The sequence below is a fragment of the Chamaea fasciata genome, unplaced genomic scaffold, assembly GCF_029207755.1.
Source record: "Chamaea fasciata isolate MVZ Bird 193981 ecotype frontalis unplaced genomic scaffold, bChaFas1.0.hap1 SCAF_25, whole genome shotgun sequence".
Taxonomy (NCBI): domain Eukaryota; kingdom Metazoa; phylum Chordata; class Aves; order Passeriformes; family Sylviidae; genus Chamaea; species Chamaea fasciata.
In genome coordinates, this window is record NW_027094110.1 from 5,033,575 (window position 1) to 5,050,561 (window position 16,987).

The 16,987-nt window shown below is 64.8% G+C and overlaps 4 protein-coding genes across 5 annotated transcripts; all 4 read right to left on the reverse strand.

The window, feature by feature from the left end:
• Positions 1-366: 366 nt before the first annotated feature.
• Positions 367-3,983, reverse strand: LOC136301276 (glutathione S-transferase Mu 1-like). Its single transcript, XM_066204209.1, has 9 exons — positions 3,940-3,983; positions 3,679-3,763; positions 2,663-2,738; positions 2,502-2,566; positions 2,348-2,429; positions 1,069-1,169; positions 865-960; positions 677-787; positions 367-609 (listed from the first exon to the last, which is right to left on the reverse strand). The coding sequence occupies exons 1-9, from the start codon at positions 3,981-3,983 to the stop codon at positions 514-516; spliced, it is 756 nt and encodes a 251-aa protein (XP_066060306.1). The 3' UTR covers positions 367-513.
• A 660-nt stretch (positions 3,984-4,643) lies between these two features.
• On the reverse strand, positions 4,644-6,906 carry LOC136301203 (glutathione S-transferase 2-like). The gene is made up of 8 exons (XM_066204091.1): positions 6,704-6,906; positions 6,462-6,537; positions 6,033-6,097; positions 5,872-5,953; positions 5,687-5,787; positions 5,390-5,485; positions 5,209-5,319; positions 4,644-4,806 (listed from the first exon to the last, which is right to left on the reverse strand). The coding sequence occupies exons 1-8, from the start codon at positions 6,737-6,739 to the stop codon at positions 4,711-4,713; spliced, it is 663 nt and encodes a 220-aa protein (XP_066060188.1). The 5' UTR covers positions 6,740-6,906; the 3' UTR covers positions 4,644-4,710.
• A 798-nt stretch (positions 6,907-7,704) lies between these two features.
• Positions 7,705-12,861, reverse strand: LOC136301202 (AMP deaminase 2-like). 2 transcript variants are annotated; one of them, XM_066204090.1, is made up of 13 exons: positions 11,868-12,860; positions 11,642-11,783; positions 11,465-11,554; positions 11,084-11,213; positions 10,796-10,990; positions 10,493-10,624; positions 10,235-10,398; positions 9,987-10,113; positions 9,737-9,900; positions 9,528-9,648; positions 9,281-9,454; positions 8,545-8,655; positions 7,705-8,102 (listed from the first exon to the last, which is right to left on the reverse strand). In XM_066204090.1, the coding sequence occupies exons 1-13, from the start codon at positions 12,724-12,726 to the stop codon at positions 7,893-7,895; spliced, it is 2,619 nt and encodes an 872-aa protein (XP_066060187.1). In that variant the 5' UTR covers positions 12,727-12,860; the 3' UTR covers positions 7,705-7,892. The 2 variants fall into 2 exon arrangements, with proteins under 2 accessions (XP_066060187.1, XP_066060186.1); XM_066204089.1 differs by having other exon boundaries at positions 10,796-11,213; positions 11,868-12,861.
• Positions 12,862-13,330: 469 nt separating this feature from the next.
• LOC136301130 (glutathione S-transferase Mu 1-like) lies at positions 13,331-16,340 on the reverse strand. The gene is made up of 8 exons (XM_066203988.1): positions 16,244-16,340; positions 15,231-15,306; positions 15,070-15,134; positions 14,916-14,997; positions 14,040-14,140; positions 13,836-13,931; positions 13,648-13,758; positions 13,331-13,580 (listed from the first exon to the last, which is right to left on the reverse strand). Exons 1-8 carry the CDS (start codon positions 16,274-16,276, stop codon positions 13,485-13,487), a joined length of 660 nt encoding a protein of 219 aa, XP_066060085.1. The 5' UTR covers positions 16,277-16,340; the 3' UTR covers positions 13,331-13,484.
• Between the last annotated feature and the right edge of the window lie 647 nt (positions 16,341-16,987).

A 16,987-nucleotide genomic window follows, 5' to 3' on the forward strand; every position in this document is an offset into this window, starting at 1 on the left:
CCCCATCGCGGCGAGTTGATGGCAGCGAGGGGCCCCTGGGGACAGGGCTGTCCCCAGCACACCCCACTCAGCACCCTGCGTGGGTGGCAGGGCACCAACGCTCCCTCCCCCCAGGCTCTGTCAGGGCTGCCTCATTAGAGCTCATTAGGAATGTGCTAATGAGGAGCGGGGGCGGGAGGAAAGGAGGCACGGGGTTCCTTTCCCAGGGCAACGAGGGAGGGCTGAGCTGGTGCCCCCAAACCAAACCAGCGGGACCGGGACCCCTGGAGCAGGGACCCCCCTCACCCCACACCCACCAACCCCCAGCCATGGGTGGACCCACCTCAGTGCCCCCACAACACCACGAGGCCTGTGGGGGGCTCAGGGTGCAACATCTACAAAGTACTTTATTGTCCTGGGGGGCATGTGGGGATAGGTGCCATGCCAGTGGTGCCATCCCCCCCCCAAGGATGGAGGACGCTGGGGGGGCTGGGTTAGGACTCCCCCCCACCCTCCGAGCCCCATGCCGAGCTCCTACAACTTCTTGTTGCCCCACTTGGCCATCTTGTTGTTGATGGGCATCTTCTGGAAACGGCTGGACTTCATGTAGGCAGCCACCTTCTCCAGAGCCTGGGGACACACACACAGTGTCAGGGACGCCCCCACCCAGGGGTGCCCTCGGGGTGCCCCTGCTCACCCCAAAGCGCTCCATGAAGTCCTTGAGGTTCTTGAAGGGCTCCAGGCACTTGGGCTCAAAGATGCGGTTCTGATCCAGCACGTCGAACATGAGGAAGTCTACGAAGGTCAGCTGGGGACATCGGGGGACACGGTGAGGACAAACCCACTCCCCTGCCCCCTCGGCCCCCTCGGCAGGCCTGGCAGTACCTTCTCCCCCGCAAACCACTTTCTGTCCCCCAGGAAGTTGGAGAAGAGCTTCAGCTTCCCCGGGAGCTGCTCCAGGTAGCCCGGCTTGAGCTTCTCCTGAGGGAGGAAGGAAGGGGTGAGGATGGGCAGCCAGCCTGGGGAGCACCCTCCCAATAGGGGGTCCCCAAAGCTGCCATGGGGTCCCACAGCCTGCAGGACACTCACAAAGTCAGGGTTGTAGCAGACCATGACAAGGCTCATGCGGAAATCCATGATCTGGTTCTCCAACATGTCCACACGCAGGGTCTCCTCCTCAGTCTCACCGCCTGCACAGGCTGATGTCAGTGCTGGGGGCCCAAACCCTTCCTGCTGCCCCAAACCCCCCCGGACCCCAGCCCTCTGCCCCAAACCGCCCCGGACCCCAGCCCCCTGCCCCAAACCCTCCCCGACCCCAGCCCCCTGCCCCAAACCCCCCCCGACCCCAGCCCCCTGCCCCAAACCCCCCCCGACCCCAGCCCCCTGCCCCAAACCCCCACCGACCCCAGCCCCCTGCCCCAAACCCCCCCCGACCCCAGCCCCCTGCCCCAAACCCCCCGACCCCAGCCCCCTGCCCCAAACCCCCCGACCCCAGCCCCCTGCCCCAAACCCCCCCTGACCCCAGCCCCCTGCCCCAAACCCCCCGACCCCAGCCCTCTGCCACAAACCCCCCGACCCCAGCCCCCTGCCCCAAACCCCCCCCTGACCCCAGCCCCCTGCCCCAAACCCCCCCCGACCCCAGCCCTCTGCCCCAAACCGCCCCGGACCCCAGCCCTCTGCCCCAAACCCCCCCTGACTCCAGCCCCCTGCCCCAACCCCCCCCCTGACCCCAGCCCTCTGCCCCAAACCCCCCCCGACCCCAGCCCCCTGCCCCAAACCCTCCCGGACCCCAGCCCCCTGCCCCAAACCCCCCCCTGACCCCAGCCCCCTGCCCCAAACCCTCCCGGACCCCAGCCCCCTGCCCCAAACCCCCCCCTGACCCCAGCCCTCTGCCCCAAACCCCCCCTGACCCCAGCCCCCTGCCCCAAACCCCCCCCTGACCCCAGCCCTCTGCCCCAAACCCCCCCTGACCCCAGCCCTCTGCCCCAAACCCCCCGACCCCAGCCCCCTGCCCCAAACCCTCCCCGACCCCAGCCCTCTGCCCCAAACCCCCCCTGACCCCAGCCCCCTGCCCCAAACCCCCCGACCCCAGCCCTCTGCTGGCTGTGGGTCCATCTAGCTCCAGCCCCATGCTCACCCCCACTCCACCCTGCACCCCAATCCAACTCCAACCCCAAACCAAGCCCAACCGAACCCCAATTCAATTCCAATCCCAACTCCAACCCTGCTCCAATTCCAAGCCTCAGCCCAAGCCTAAGACTAACCCTACTCCAAGCCCAACTTGGATTCAAGTCCAACCCCAACCCAACCGAAGTCAAACCTAATCCCAATCCTGCTCCAAGCCCAATCCCACTCCAGCCCCACTCACACATGTTGTGCTTGCGGGCGATGTAGCGCAGGATGGCGTTGCTCTGCGTCAGCTTGGTGGGGCCGTCGATGAAATACGGCAGCTGAGGGGACAGAGGGACATGGGGACACAGGGACACCCCCAGCCATGCCCCCCCCAGCTCCAGAGCACCTACGTTGGGGAAGTCAAGCCCCAGCTTCTCCTTCTCGTTGATCCATTGGCTCTTATCGTAGTCAGGGGCTGGAAGGGAAGGAAGGGGGAGCCGGGTGATGTCGTGTCCTCCCCAAAAGCCAGAGAGGCTGAGGGTGGTGTGGGGCCCCCCTGAGCCCCCCTCACCCTCCCCACAGCTGTAGAGCTTGTCCTCATAGGGCGTCTCCGTGTACTCCAGCAGCAGGCGGATGGCGTGGGCCAGCTGGGGAGTGGGATTAGTGAGACACCCCCAAAAACATCCCCCACACGTGAGCCCGGAACTGGCTCACACGTGGGGAAACTGAGGCACGGGGGAGGGCACACTGCACGCCCTTCCCAGTACCCCAGTCAGCACCCCCCTGCACAGGGCCCCCCCCCAAAAACAACATCCTTCCACCCCCAAGTGCTGCAGGACCCCCAGAGCCCCCCCACAAGACACCCCAAAAGATCATGGAGACCTCCAACAGTTTCCCCAAAAGACCTGAGGGACTCCCGCAGCTCCTTCCAAGGTTAGAAGAGAGCCCAAGACCTCCCGAAAGACCGGAGGGACCCCCACAGACCCACCACAGCCCCCCCAAGGACGACCCACTGCAATCCCCGCAAGACTAACGGTCCACCACAGCCACCTCCCCCAAAAAACCGGAGGGATTCCCAAAGCATGTCCAAAAGACACAGGAGACCCCCCACAAACTCCCTGAAGACAGGGGGGACCCCCGAACATGCCCCACGGCCATCCCACACGCCCAAAGGGACCACCCGCAGCCAGGGATGAGATCTCCCAAAATCAGTGGGACCCCCGAGGACCCCTCACTGCCCCCTAAAAGCTCAGAGAGATCCCCGCGGCCCCCCCAAGACAAAAGGAAACCCCACAGTCCCCACCCCCAAAACCAGAACCGCCCCCACGTCACGCAAAAAGCGCAGAAGGGACCCCACACCCCCCCGAACATCCCCTGCAGCCCCCGAACGACCAAAGGGACCCCCGGAGACCCTCCGCAGCCCCCCGAAACACCGGCGGGAGCCCCGAAGAGCCCCGAAAAAGAGCAAGAGGATCCCCCCGATCCCCGTCAGGAGAGCCCGGGGTCCCCGCAGCCCCCCCCCGGCGGGGTGGCGGTGTCCCCAAGGAGGCAGCGGGTCCCCAGAGCGGTGGCGGGTCCCCCACTCACGCCGCGGATGTCCCAGTACCCCCAACACCGCCATGGCGCGCGCGGATCTCCGCCCCGCCCCCCGCGCGTGACACCGGCCACGCCCCTGGGTCCGGGGGGCGGGGCTTAAGGGGCCGCGGCTCCTCGGGGGTGCCCCCCCTTATCCCGGGGGTCCCCCTTAACAAAAGGGTTCCGTGATTCTTGCCGTTAAGAATGTGTGTTCTGTGACCCCCCGCCCGCATGGAACCCCCCGATCCCGAGGGCTCCTCCAGCCCCCCGCACGCCATGGGGTTCCCCGTAGCCCGGGAGCTCTGCGACCCTCCCATGCCCGCAGGAACCCCCTTGTCCTCAGGGTTCTGTGACCACCCCTGACCCCACGGGGCCCCCTTTACCCTGGGGTGTCTGCGACCACCCCAAGGTCCATGGGGGTCCCCCTCAACAGGGGGCTCTGTGACCCTCCCCATCCCCGTGGCTTTGCGACCCCCCGAATTCCGTGGGCTTCTCCTTATCCCAGGGGTTCTGAGACACACCCCATCCATCCCCACGGGACCGCTTTATTCTGCGGACGCTCCAACCCCACAAACTCCGTGGGATCCCCCTTATTCTGGGGCTCTGCAGCCCCTTAAATTCCATGGGGTCTCCCTTTTCCTGGGAGCCCCGTGACCCCCCAAACTCCACGGGAACCCCCTTATCCTGGGGCCATGGGTTCCTCTGTAACACCCCCTCAAGCTTCATCGGGGTCCCCCCTTTCAATCCCCTAAGCTGCGGGGGGGGTCTCACTATCCTGGGGGGGACAGAGACCCCACCACGGTCCCCACAGTCTCCATGGGGGTTCCCCTTATCCCGGGGACGCAGGGGGGAATGGCTTCCCCCATCCCAGGATCCAGGAGGGCCCAACATCCCCCCCAGGGGTTACCCCACACATGAGGGGTTCCCACACCTCCCACCACAGCCCCCCAGCAGCTCAGAGCACCCCACACAGCGGCTGGACAAGGGGGAGCCCCCCACGATTTATTGGGGAGTTCTGGGGGCGACCTGGGGGGGGTCAGCCCCTCAGTCCTTGGTGCTGCTCCACTTGGCCGTGCGCCAGAAAACCGGGGCTCTCATGAAGCGCCCCGAGCGCATGTAGGCAGAGATCTTGTCCAGGGCCTGGGGAAAAGGGACACGTGGGAACATGCAGGGACACACCACAGGGTCAGGAGTGGGGACTCTGGGGTGCCTGGGACGGGCACAGGGACACCGGGGTGTTGGGGACAGGGACGGGAACACCAGGGGGTCAGGGACTGGGACAGAGATGAACCCCGGCGTGTCAGGAACTGGGACATTGGAGTGTCAGGATTGGGATGGGGTCATTGGGATGTCAGTGATGGGGACACCAGGGCATCAGGGATGGGGTTATAGGGGTGACAGGAATGGGGATGGAGACAGAAACACTGGGGATTTAAGGATGAGACTTGGGATGGGACAAGGACACAGCCACCGAGGTGTCAGGGATGGAGATGGTGCTGGGGACACCGGAGTGGCCCCGGGCTGTCCCCTGCCCCTGCTCACCTCGAAGCGCTGCAGGAACTGGGCCAGGTTCCCCTTCAGCTCCGGGCACTCAGGCACGAACATGCACAGCCGGTCCACCACGTCGTACGCCAGGAAGTCCACGAAGGTGAGCTGGGGGAGGGGCAGGGGGGGGTCAGCCCCCACAGGGCCTCCCCAAAGCCACCCCGCATCCCCCACCTACCTTCTGCCCTGCAAACCAGGGCCGGGAGCCCAGGAACCGCGACAGCTCCTGCAGCTTCTTGGGCAGCTGCTCCAGGTACGCCGGCTTCAGCTTCTCCTACACGGCAGCGGGGGGCACAGTTCGGGGGGGCTGCTCCCCCCTGCCGGCACAGAACCCAGGGGGCATCACCCCCTGACTGCAGCCAGGCAAGGGACGTGCCCGTGCTGGTGGTGGCTCGGCCCCTTGTCCCTTGTGGGGGGACAACCCCGGGGTCTGGGGGGGATCCGTCCTCCCCAAAACCCCCGCGGGGGCACTCACGAAGTCGGGGCTGTAGCAGAGCCGGGCGAAGTCCATCCTCAAATCCATGAGCTCGTTTTCCAGCACGTCCACACGCTGCTTCTCCTCCTCCGTCTCACCACCTGCGGCGTGGGGAGGTGTCAACCCACCCCCCACAAAACCCCGGGGACCCCCCCCGGGCGCTGGGACCCCCCCTCCCCACTCACACATGTTGTGCTTGCGGGCGATGTAGCGCAGGATGGCGTTGCTCTGCGACAGCTTGGTGGGGCCGTCGATGAGGTACGGCAGCTGGGGGGGACCGGGGGGTGGGAGTCAGCCCCGGTGACCCCCACACCGCCCTCCCCACACCGCCCTCCCCATCACCTACGTTGGGGAAGTCGAGCCCCAGTTTCTCCTTCTCGTTGGTCCAGTCGCTCGGGTCATAGTCAGGGGGCTGGGGGGGCAGAGAGATTGGGGGGGGGGTGGCTTCCCCAGACCCTCTGCCCCACTCGTGGCACCCCCAGCAGTGGGGGGATGCGGACATTGGGGGGTGTCGCCCCTCTGCCCCGGGACGGCGGGTGACCCCTCCCGGGACAGATAAGGGAGAGCGTTGCCCCAGAGAGGGGCCAAGGTCTTTTTACTGGGGGGTGTGGAGGGGACAAAGGTGACGGCCCCGAGCTGGCAGGAGGGCCTGGGGGCGGCGGCAGCGGGACACGCCGCGAACTGGGGGCGTTCCCCCCGCTGCTGACACAGCAGGGACGAGGGTGCCGGGGTGGAGGGATTTGGGGGAGTCACAGCCCGCTTGCCCCCCGCTCACCTGGGCCCGGGCGGTACTGGCGCTCCTGGTAGGGGGTCTCCGTGTACTCCAGCAGCAGGCGGATGGCGTGGGCCAGCTGGGGGGCACAGCACCCGCTTTTGGCATCCCAAAGCCCCCCCGGACCTCTCGCCCACACCCTGGGGCCTCCAGTACTCCCACATCGCTCTGGCACCTCCAGCACCCCCAGACCCGCGCCCACCCCCGTCCCCAGCACGCCACCGTCACCCCTCGATCCCACTCACCCCACGGATGTCCCAGTACCCCAGCGTGACCACCATGGCGACACCCGGCCGAGGCTCTGCGAGAACACGGACTGGGACGGACTACGGACCGGGACAGGAGCCTCCCCTGTCCCCTCCCCTTGGCACCCGCGGGTGCAGGCAGGGTGCCAGGGCGTCCAGCCAGCACCGCTCGGGATCCGTCCCCTGACCCTCCCACATCACCCTGGGGACCCCCAAACCCAGGCCATGAGGGGACACACAACCCCCTTCTGTGCCTCAGTTTCCCTCTGGGGCTGCGCTCCCCCCTCACCCCATTGCAATTTCAGTGTTTTACTTAAATACTTTTATTTTTCATGCTTGGTTAGGGTTTGTTTTTTGTTTTTTTTTTTTCAAAACTTTGTTGTTTTCATAGTCGCCATTAGGTTTTCCTGGGAATGCCGGCTCCAGATGCAGATGAGCAGGACTGGGATGGGGCACTGCAGGAATAGAGGGGGAAATGCCCCACTGGGATGGGAGAAGCCTGGTCCAGCCCGATCTGGGCCAGAAATAAACATCTCCTGGGAGTGTTGGGGCCAGGGACACATGTCACCCGGTCCCCTTTCCCTTCATCCCTGAGCTGGTGAGGATGAAACATTCCCCATCCCACCCTTTGCCTTCCTCCCTGTGGTGAAGAGGATGGAACATCCCCCACCAGGCACCATCCCCCTGTCCTCTGGGCCACTGTGTCCCCACTGACACCAGAGACCTCAGGTCTGGGTTCCTTTGGTTGTCCCCACAGGGCAGAAGAGCGGGCTGAGAAGGCGCTGAGGGGTTAAAGAGTGTCAGGATGCAGGTGGGGCTGGGCTGGGACTCCCACACTGTCACCACACCAGCACCCGGGACCCTCGCCCTGTCACTGCATCCTCAACGTGGGAGGTAAATCCAGGACACCCCTGGCCCCCCTCCCCTGTGTCACCTCCTCGTCCCATCAGGCCCAGCAGGGCCCAAGCCAGCAAGGAGACACCAGTTAAAAACAACAGAAAAAGACAAAAAAAACCACCCATAAAATGACCAAACCAAGATGAAACGGAGAGGACTCAACAAACTCCATCCCCTGCAGTGGCACTGGTGGCACCAGGACAGCAGCAGGAGTGGCCCCTTCCCAGGGCAGGAGGTAGCAGGTGGGGGGACGGCGGCGGGGCCCTGGGGGCCTCAGGGGGGATCTGGGTGGTCAGTGGGTGCCGAGGGAGATGGTGAGAACATCCTCCTCCTGGATGGGCTCCAGCTCAGCGCTCTGCACCGCCTGCGTGATGAGCGTCAGCTCCTGGCACAGCGTCTCGAAGCGATAGCTCACACGGATGTCGGGAACGTTGGTGCGGCGGATGTCGTTCCCCTCCGGACCCTCCTTCAGGTAGTTGGGACCCAGCCAGTAGCTCTTCACCTGGGGGACACGGGAGAGGGTCCCGTGGCTGCCCGGCATTCCCGAGTGCTGCCAGTGCTCATGGAGGGGGAATGGGAATGACAGAACTGGGAGTGGGAATGGGAATTGCGGATGGGAGTGGGCAGAGCCGGCTTTCCCTCCTCCCTACCCCACCCCAGCCAGCAGTGGGGTGGCCTGGGTCTCCCCAGCCCAGTGAGGGTTCCTGTCCCCCCTTTACTCACAGGAGCCGGGGCATTTGTACGAGCCAGCGGACGTTGCTGGAGTGGATGCGGTGGCTGACGGGCCAGCATTGGGCATGGGGCAATGGGGGCGAATGGGAATTGGGCAGGAGGGTGGGCAAACGGGGGAATGGGGAAATTGGGAATAGGAATTGGGAAATGGCGGCAAATGGGGATTAGGAATAGGCAAACTGCAGAATTGGCAATGAGGGAACGGGCCTCACCTTGTGGGAGAAGCCGCTCATGAGGACGCTGTTCCGGGCCAGCTCACACATGTCGCAGGAGCTGAGCTTCCACACCTGGGTGGCGATGCTGTATTCCTCCATCAGCGGCTCCTGGGGACAGACACCCCTCAGCTCCTGCCACACACACCCCTCAGGCAGGACGGGGTCCCCACCTCCTCCCATCCTCTCCACACCATCAGCACCCTCCAGAGTCCACCAGTGCTGGCAGTGGCCCCAGCTCACCACCAGACACACTGCACCACCAATCCCACCCCACCACCAATCCCACCCCACCACCAATCCCATCCCACCAGCAATCCCACCCCACCAGCAATCCCACCCCACCAGCAATCCCACCCCACCACCAAACCCACCCCACCAGCAATCCCACCCCACCACCAATCCCACCCCACCACCAACCCCACCCCACCACCAAACCCACCCCACCACCAATCCCATCCCACCACCAATCCCATCCCACCACCAAACCCATCCCACCACCAATCCCACCCCACCACCAATCCCACCCCACCATCAATCCCATCCCACCACCAATCCCACCCCACCACCAATCCCACCCCACCATCAATCCCACCCCACCACCAATCCCACCCCACCATCAATCCCACCCCACCATCAATCCCACCCCACCACCAATTCCACCCCACCACCCAGCCCGTGCTCACCCTACAGCTGCTCTTGGGGGTCACTGGCTGGTGTCCCCCCAAATGCTCACCTTGGTGAAGTGGAACTGGAGAGGATCATCGGTGGAGAGGGAGACCATGAGCCCCCGCGAGAGGTACTCAGGCAGGGGGTTGCGGTGGTAGCTCAGGAAGAGGCTGTTGTTGCTCAGCGGGGACATGGCAATGCCAATCTGCGCCAGGTAGTACAGGTACTGCAGCACAGGGGCCTGTGGGGCACAGCAGGGTAAGGGAGGGTCCCACCACACCCCCAGCCCCCCCAGGCACCCCCTCCCCACTCACCTTGCGCAGCAACAACCCGTGGGAGATGTTCTCTGAGACCATGAACCCTGACACGAGGTGGTGGATGGGACCGGCCTCGCCACAGTGCGGGCGCAGGACAAAGGTGTGGAAGCCCCTCTTCCTGCAATGGGTGTTTGACTGTCACCATCCCCCTGTGACCTCCCCAGAACCTCCTGAGGGCACAGGCTCGGGCCCAGGGCTGTCCTTACCGCCGGAGGTGGTTGAGCACCGTCATGTTGGCATACATGTAGTACAGGTAGTAGGAGTAGGGTGGGTTGTCCTCCTCCACCCAGTTGCCCGGCAAAGGGCTATCCAGGTTGAAGATGTGATGCTCTGGTTTGGATTCATCATCCACGCTGTCGAAGCCGTCCACCTGCACAAGAGACAGCCCCAGGATGGGATGTCACCCCTTGCTGCAGCTGGGTTTGGGTGTCCCCAGGAGCAGGACGCAGCACCCACATGCTCCAGGAAGAGGTGCAGCTCTGGGTGCTGGGCAGGGTGAATCGTGGCCTCATAGAGTGGCAGGAAGATATTCTCCAGCATCTCCTGGAAGTTGGCCAACTGCTTCTTCGTCCGGTAGATGTCACTGCAGGGAACAGACCCCACTCAGAGCCGGCCATCCCTCCTCCCCACCCCACCCCAGCCAGCAGTGGGGTGGCCTGGGTCTCCCCAGCCCAGCTGAGGGCTCCTGTCCCCCCTTTACTCACAAGAGCCGGGGCACTTGCACGAGCCAGCGGACGTTGTTGGAGTGGACGCGGTGGCTGACGGCCCAGCGGGCCAGCTTGTCCCACTCATCCCGGGAGCGGCCGTAGATCGAGAGACGCAGCTCCGCGTTCTGGTACTTGCTCTCCTCCAGGTCTGCCATCACCTCCTGATGGGAAGGGACAAGTGACAACCGTCACTGCTTGGCCACTGGGAAGGGGCCATGGGCTGAACCGCCACCACGAGGAGGGGAGGTGGCCCACCTTGATGATGTGGGCAAAGTACTTCCCCGAGACGCGGTTGTCCGTCTTGATGAAGATCTCCCGCAGGATGGACTCCCCGATGGGGTTGTACTTGGCATTGAACTTGTCAAAACGGTGGAAGGTGTTGCGGTCCTGAATGTGGGACAGGTGTGACATGAGACTCCTCACCGCCCATCCCACCCCCATCCACAGCCCCCAGCAACCCCCCACGCCCTTGGAAAACCCCCTGGAGAAGATCCCACACCCCAATCAAGGATGGGCTGGGGGCTCCGCTCATCCCCAGGGTTTGGGAGCCTCCCGTACCGCATGGACATCCAGTGTGTCCACGCTCAGGTCGTAGGCTGTGAGGTTCATCGTCTCAAACACCTCCTTGAGTGTCTGCTCCTTCCCCTTCTCCACGTGGACAATTTCATCCAGGTGCTTCTTCATTGCCCGCTTGATGAAGCGCAAGAGATGCTTCTGGTTCATGCAGGACGAGGCATGGATGTGGGTGTCCACCTGCAGCAGTGAGGTGATGCTCAGCCCTGAGACCCTCCAAGAACTCCCCAGGAACCTCCCGGGACCCGGGACTAGCTCAGGATCCACAGGTACCTTGCGGATATTGTAGAAGTCACGGTGAGGCACCTTCTTCTGGGCTGCCAGCTCCTTCATCTCGTTGAGCAGCACATGCATCTGGAACTTGTTGCTCAAGTACTGCAGTCGGCGGTAGCAGAAGGATTTGCTGCCCAAAACGGGGAAGAGGGGCTCAGTTTGGGGGTGAGGAAGCAGAACATCCAGCCCCAAAAGGCTGGTGCCCCCACAGATACGGGGACACAGACTCTTGGACACTGGTGAGGGTGGATGTGGGAGCTGCACCAGCATCGTGTGCCAGAGTCACTGCCATGTCCTTGGGGCTGTCCCCAGGGCTCTGTCACACCCCCACCACAGAACCCCTCCCAGGGCAGGACCCTCCCGTGGGACCCTTCCCCTTACATGGGCCCATTGATGATCAAAGCCATGAGGAAATTCATGTCGGCGATAAACTCCTGCAGGTCGGGGTACGGCAGGTCCAGCTCCGTGCTCCTGGGGGGGACACATGTGGAGGTCACACAGCCTCCCCCAAAAACTCATCACCCCAGTGAGTAGGACCCTCCCCCTCACAAAACTCACTTGTCAGTGATGTCCTGCTTGGTGTAGACATGCACAACACCATCCACCATCTTCAGCCCAAAGCCCAGGTCTGCTGGCATCTTCTGGGGATCCCACATCTCGTAGGGGTGCTGCTCGGCAAACGGGGGGTGCACAGGGGCATCTGCAGCCAGGAGACACCCAACATCACCCCAGAAGCTCCTCCAGCACCCAGCCCAGAACTGAGAGCCCCCCACACCGGGCTCACCAGCAGCCACAGGGGTCTCGGGCACCTCCTCGTAGCGGTGGGTCTCCAGGGGCTTCTCGGAGAGCTCCTGCAGGTACCGGGCCGTAGTCTTGCAGAAGCTCTGGAGCGACAGCCCCATGTACTTCTCCCGCACGAACAGCGCCTTCACCACGCTCTTGGCCGCATCCAGCAGGTCGGTGAAGGGCACCTGAAGAGAGTGCGTTCCCAGAGCACGCCCTGCTCCTCTCAGCACTGGGGCCATCGGGCGGGGAGACGCCCAGTGCCACCCCCCAATGCCAACACCCTCCTCTGCAACCCCAGGCCCACCACAGGCCTGCCCTGGGGGGCACTGGAAATCAGGTCCTACTGGGTAAACTGGGCCCACCAGTAAAGCCCCTCCACCCAGCACAGCCTGGGGGGAAGACCCAGGTCTCCCGACCCCCGAACAGGAGCCTCCACCCCATTTGCTCCCTGCATCACCCCAACGGGAATGGGGTGACGGGCCGGTGTCACCCAGGGCAGGGATGGCACCGGTGTCATCGGGATGTGTGGTGCCTCGCCTGGGGCACGGCAACACCCAGGGTGCCCTGTGCCCCCGGGACACATCCTGTGCCATCCACATGTGTGACAGGTGGCAGCCCTGGTGGCACTCCGAGACCCCCCCCCCAACACGGGTGCCAGACAGATGGCAACCACAAAGTGCCACCTCGCCCACCCCGTGCCACCATCCAGGACACCCTGTGCCACCCACCCAGCACCCGTGCGGGTCACCAGAGTCGGGAGCAGCCCCGGTGACGCCCCTAGACGCCCTCCCCCCCAAGAAGTACCAGCCAGGAGACAACCCCGAAGCGCCACCATCACCCTGTGTCACCACCACCATTTGCCATCCACCCAGAACACACGTGTGCCACCCACGTGTGGGAACAGCCCCAGTGACACCCCGAGTCCCTCTCTCAACAGCGCCAGCCACAAAGTGCCACCTTGCCCACCCCGTGCCACCACCACCCCGTGCCAGCAGCCCCCCTCGTGCCACCCACCCGAGATGGCCCCCGAGGAGCTCCCCCGCCCCCTCCAAACCGGCCCCGCTCCCCGCGTGGGGTCCGGCCCCCCCGCATCCCCCAGCGCTCCCCCTCCTTCCTCCTCCTCCTCCTCCTCCTCCTCCTCCTCCTCCTCCTCCTCCTCCTCCTCCGTTCTCACTGCGCCACCGAGGCGCTGGCGGGAGGGGACACACAGGACCCCCCAAGGCCGCTGCCACCCCTCCCGCTGCCGGGACGTGGCGGTGGGCTTCCCCCCGGCCAAAAATCCTCTAAGCACCAACGCGGCATTCCTCCCCACCCCCCAAACTGATCCCCCCACTCCCAGCACCGCGTCCCCCCCGCACTGGGCGTGACCTGGGTGTCCCCGTGGGCTGTCGGAGGGTGCGGGGGATTTGTGGGGGGGAGGTCTCACCTGCGGGGCTGGGGGTCTGCAGGCCTGTGGGGGGCTCAGGGTGCCACATCTACAAAGTACTTTATTGTCCTGGGGGGCATGTGGGGATAGGTGCCATGCCAGTGGTGCCATCCCCCCCCCCAAGGATGGAGGACGCTGGGGGGGCTGGGTTAGGACTCCCCCCCACCCTCCGAGCCCCATGCCGAGCTCCTACAACTTCTTGTTGCCCCACTTGGCCATCTTGCTGTTGATGGGCATCTTCTGGAAACGGCTGGACTTCATGTAGGCAGCCACCTTCTCCAGAGCCTGGGGACACACACACAGTGTCAGGGACGCCCCCACCCAGGGGTGCCCTCGGGGTGCCCCTGCTCACCCCAAAGCGCTCCATGAAGTCCTTGAGGTTCTTGAAGGGCTCCAGGCACTTGGGCTCAAAGATGCGGTTCTGATCCAGCACGTCGAACATGAGGAAGTCTACGAAGGTCAGCTGGGGACATCGGGGGACACGGTGAGGACAAACCCACTCCCCTGCCCCCTCGGCCCCCTCGGCAGGCCTGGCAGTACCTTCTCCCCCGCAAACCACTTTCTGTCCCCCAGGAAGTTGGAGAAGAGCTTCAGCTTCCCCGGGAGCTGCTCCAGGTAGCCCGGCTTGAGCTTCTCCTGAGGGAGGAAGAAAGGGGTGAGGATGGGCAGCCAGCCTGGGGAGCACCCTCCCAACAGGGGGTCCCCAAAGCTGCCATGGGGTCCCACAGCCTGCAGGACACTCACAAAGTCAGGGTTGTAGCAGATCATGGCAAGGCTCATGCGGAAATCCATGATCTGGTTCTCCAACATGTCCACACGCAGGGTCTCCTCCTCAGTCTCACCGCCTACACAGGCTGAGGTCAGTGCTGGGGGCCCAAACCCTTCCTGCTGCCCCAAACCCCCCCGGACCCCAGCCCTGTGCCCCAAATCCTCCCTGACCCCAGCCCCCTGCCCCAAACCCCCCCCTGACCCCAGCCCCCTGCCCCAAACCCCCCCCGACCCCAGCCCCCTGCCCCAAACCCCCCCCGACCCCAGCCCCCTGCCCCAAACCCCCCCCTGACCCCAGCCCCCTGCCCCAAACCCCCCCTGACCCCTGCCCCCTGCCCTCTGCCCCAAACCGCCCCGGACCCCAGCCCCCTGCCCCAAACCCCCCGACCCCAGCCCCCTGCCCCAAACCCCCCCTGACCCCAGCCCCCTGCCCCAAACCCCCCCCTGACCCCAGCCCTCTGCCCCAAACCCCCCGACCCCAGCCCCCTGCCCCAAACCCCCCCTGACCCCAGCCCCCTGCCCCAAACCCTCCCGGACCCCAGCCCTCTGCCCCAAACCCCCCGACCCCAGCCCTCTGCTGGCTGTGGGTCCATCTAACTTCAGCTCCAGCCCCATGCTCACCCCCACTCCACCCTGCACCCCAATCCAACTCCAACCCCAAACCAAGCCCAACCGAACCCCAATTCAATTCCAATCCCAACTCCAACCCTGCTCCAATTCCAAGCCTCAGCCCAAGCCTAAGACTAACCCTACTCCAAGCCCAACTTGGATTCAAGTCCAACCCCAACCCAACCGAAGTCAAACCTAATCCCAATCCTGCTCCAAGCCCAATCCCACTCCAGCCCCACTCACACATGTTGTGCTTGCGGGCGATGTAGCGCAGGATGGCGTTGCTCTGCGTCAGCTTGGTGGGGCCGTCGATGAAATACGGCAGCTGAGGGGACAGAGGGACATGGGGACACAGGGACACCCCCAGCCATGCCCCCCCCAGCTCCAGAGCACCTACGTTGGGGAAGTCAAGCCCCAGCTTCTCCTTCTCGTTGATCCATTGGCTCTTATCGTAGTCAGGGGCTGGAAGGGAAGGAAGGGGGAGCCGGGTGATGTCGTGTCCTCCCCAAAAGCCAGAGAGGCTGAGGGTGGTGTGGGGCCCCCCTGAGCCCCCCTCACCCTCCCCACAGCTGTAGAGCTTGTCCTCATAGGGCGTCTCCGTGTACTCCAGCAGCAGGCGGATGGCGTGGGCCAGCTGGGGAGTGGGATTAGTGAGACACCCCCAAAAACATCCCCCACACGTGAGCCCGGAACTGGCTCACACGTGGGGAAACTGAGGCACGGGGGAGGGCACACTGCACGCCCTTCCCAGTACCACAGTCAGCACCCCCTGCACAGGGTCCCCCCCAAAAACAACATCCTTCCACCCCCAAGTGCTGCAGGACCCCCAGAGCCCCCCACAAGACACCCCAAAAGATCATGGAGACCTCCAACAGTTTCCCCAAAAGACCTGAGGGACTCCCGCAGCTCCTTCCAAGGTTAGAAGAGAGCCCAAGACCTCCCGAAAGACCGGAGGGACCCCCACAGACCCACCACAGCCCCCCCAAGGACGACCCACTGCAATCCCCGCAAGACTAACGGTCCACCGCAGCCACCTCCCCCAAAACACCGGAGAGATTCCCAAAGCATGTCCAAAAGACACAGGAGACCCCCCACAAACTCCCTGAAGACAGGGGGGACCCCCGAAGATGCCCCACGGCCATCCCACACGCCCAAAGGGACCACCCGCAGCCAGGGATGAGATCTCCCAAAATCAGTGGGACCCCCGAGGACCCCTCACTGCCCCCTAAAAGCTCAGAGAGATCCCCGCGGCCCCCCCAAGACAAAAGGAAACCCCACAGTCCCCACCCCCAAAACCAGAACCGCCCCCACGTCACGCAAAAAGCGCAGAAGGGACCCCACACCCCCCCGAACATCCCCTGCAGCCCCCGAACGACCAAAGGGACCCCCGGAGACCCTCCGCAGCCCCCCGAAACACCGGCGGGAGCCCCGAAGAGCCCCGAAAAAGAGCAAGAGGATCCCCCCGATCGCCGTCAGGAGAGCCCGGGGTCCCCGCAGCCCCCCCCCGGCGGGGTGGCGGTGTCCCCAAGGAGGCAGCGGGTCCCCAGAGCGGTGGCGGGTCCCCCACTCACGCCGCGGATGTCCCAGTACCCCAACACCGCCATGGCGCGCGCGGATCTCCGCCCCGCCCCCCGCGCGTGACACCGGCCACGCCCCTGGGTCCGGGGGGCGGGGCTTAAGGGGCCGCGGCTCCTCGGGGGTGCCCCCCCTTATCCCGGGGGTCCCCCTTAACAAAAGGGTTCCGTGATTCTTGCCGTTAAGAATGTGTGTTCTGTGACCCCCCGCCCGCATGGAACCCCCCGATCCCGAGGGCTCCTCCAGCCCCCCGCACGCCATGGGGTTCCCCGTAGCCCGGGAGCTCTGCGACCCTCCCATGCCCGCAGGAACCCCCTTGTCCTCAGGGTTCTGTGACCACCCCTGACCCCACGGGGCCCCCTTTACCCTGGGGTGTCTGCGACCACCCCAAGGTCCATGGGGGTCCCCCTCAACAGGGGGCTCTGTGACCCTCCCCATCCCCGTGGCTTTGCGACCCCCCGAATTCCGTGGGCTTCTCCTTATCCCAGGGGTTCTGAGACACACCCCATCCATCCCCACGGGACCGCTTTATTCTGGGGACGCTCCAGCCCCACAAACTCCGTGGGACCCCCCTTATTCTGGGGCTCTGCAGCCCCTTAAATTCCATGGGGTCCCCCTCTTCCTGGGAGCCCCGTGACCCCCCAAACTCCACGGGAACCCCCTTATCCTGGGGCCATGGGTTCCTCTGTAACACCCCCTCAAGCTTCATCGGGGTCCCCCCTTTCAATCCCCTAAGCTGC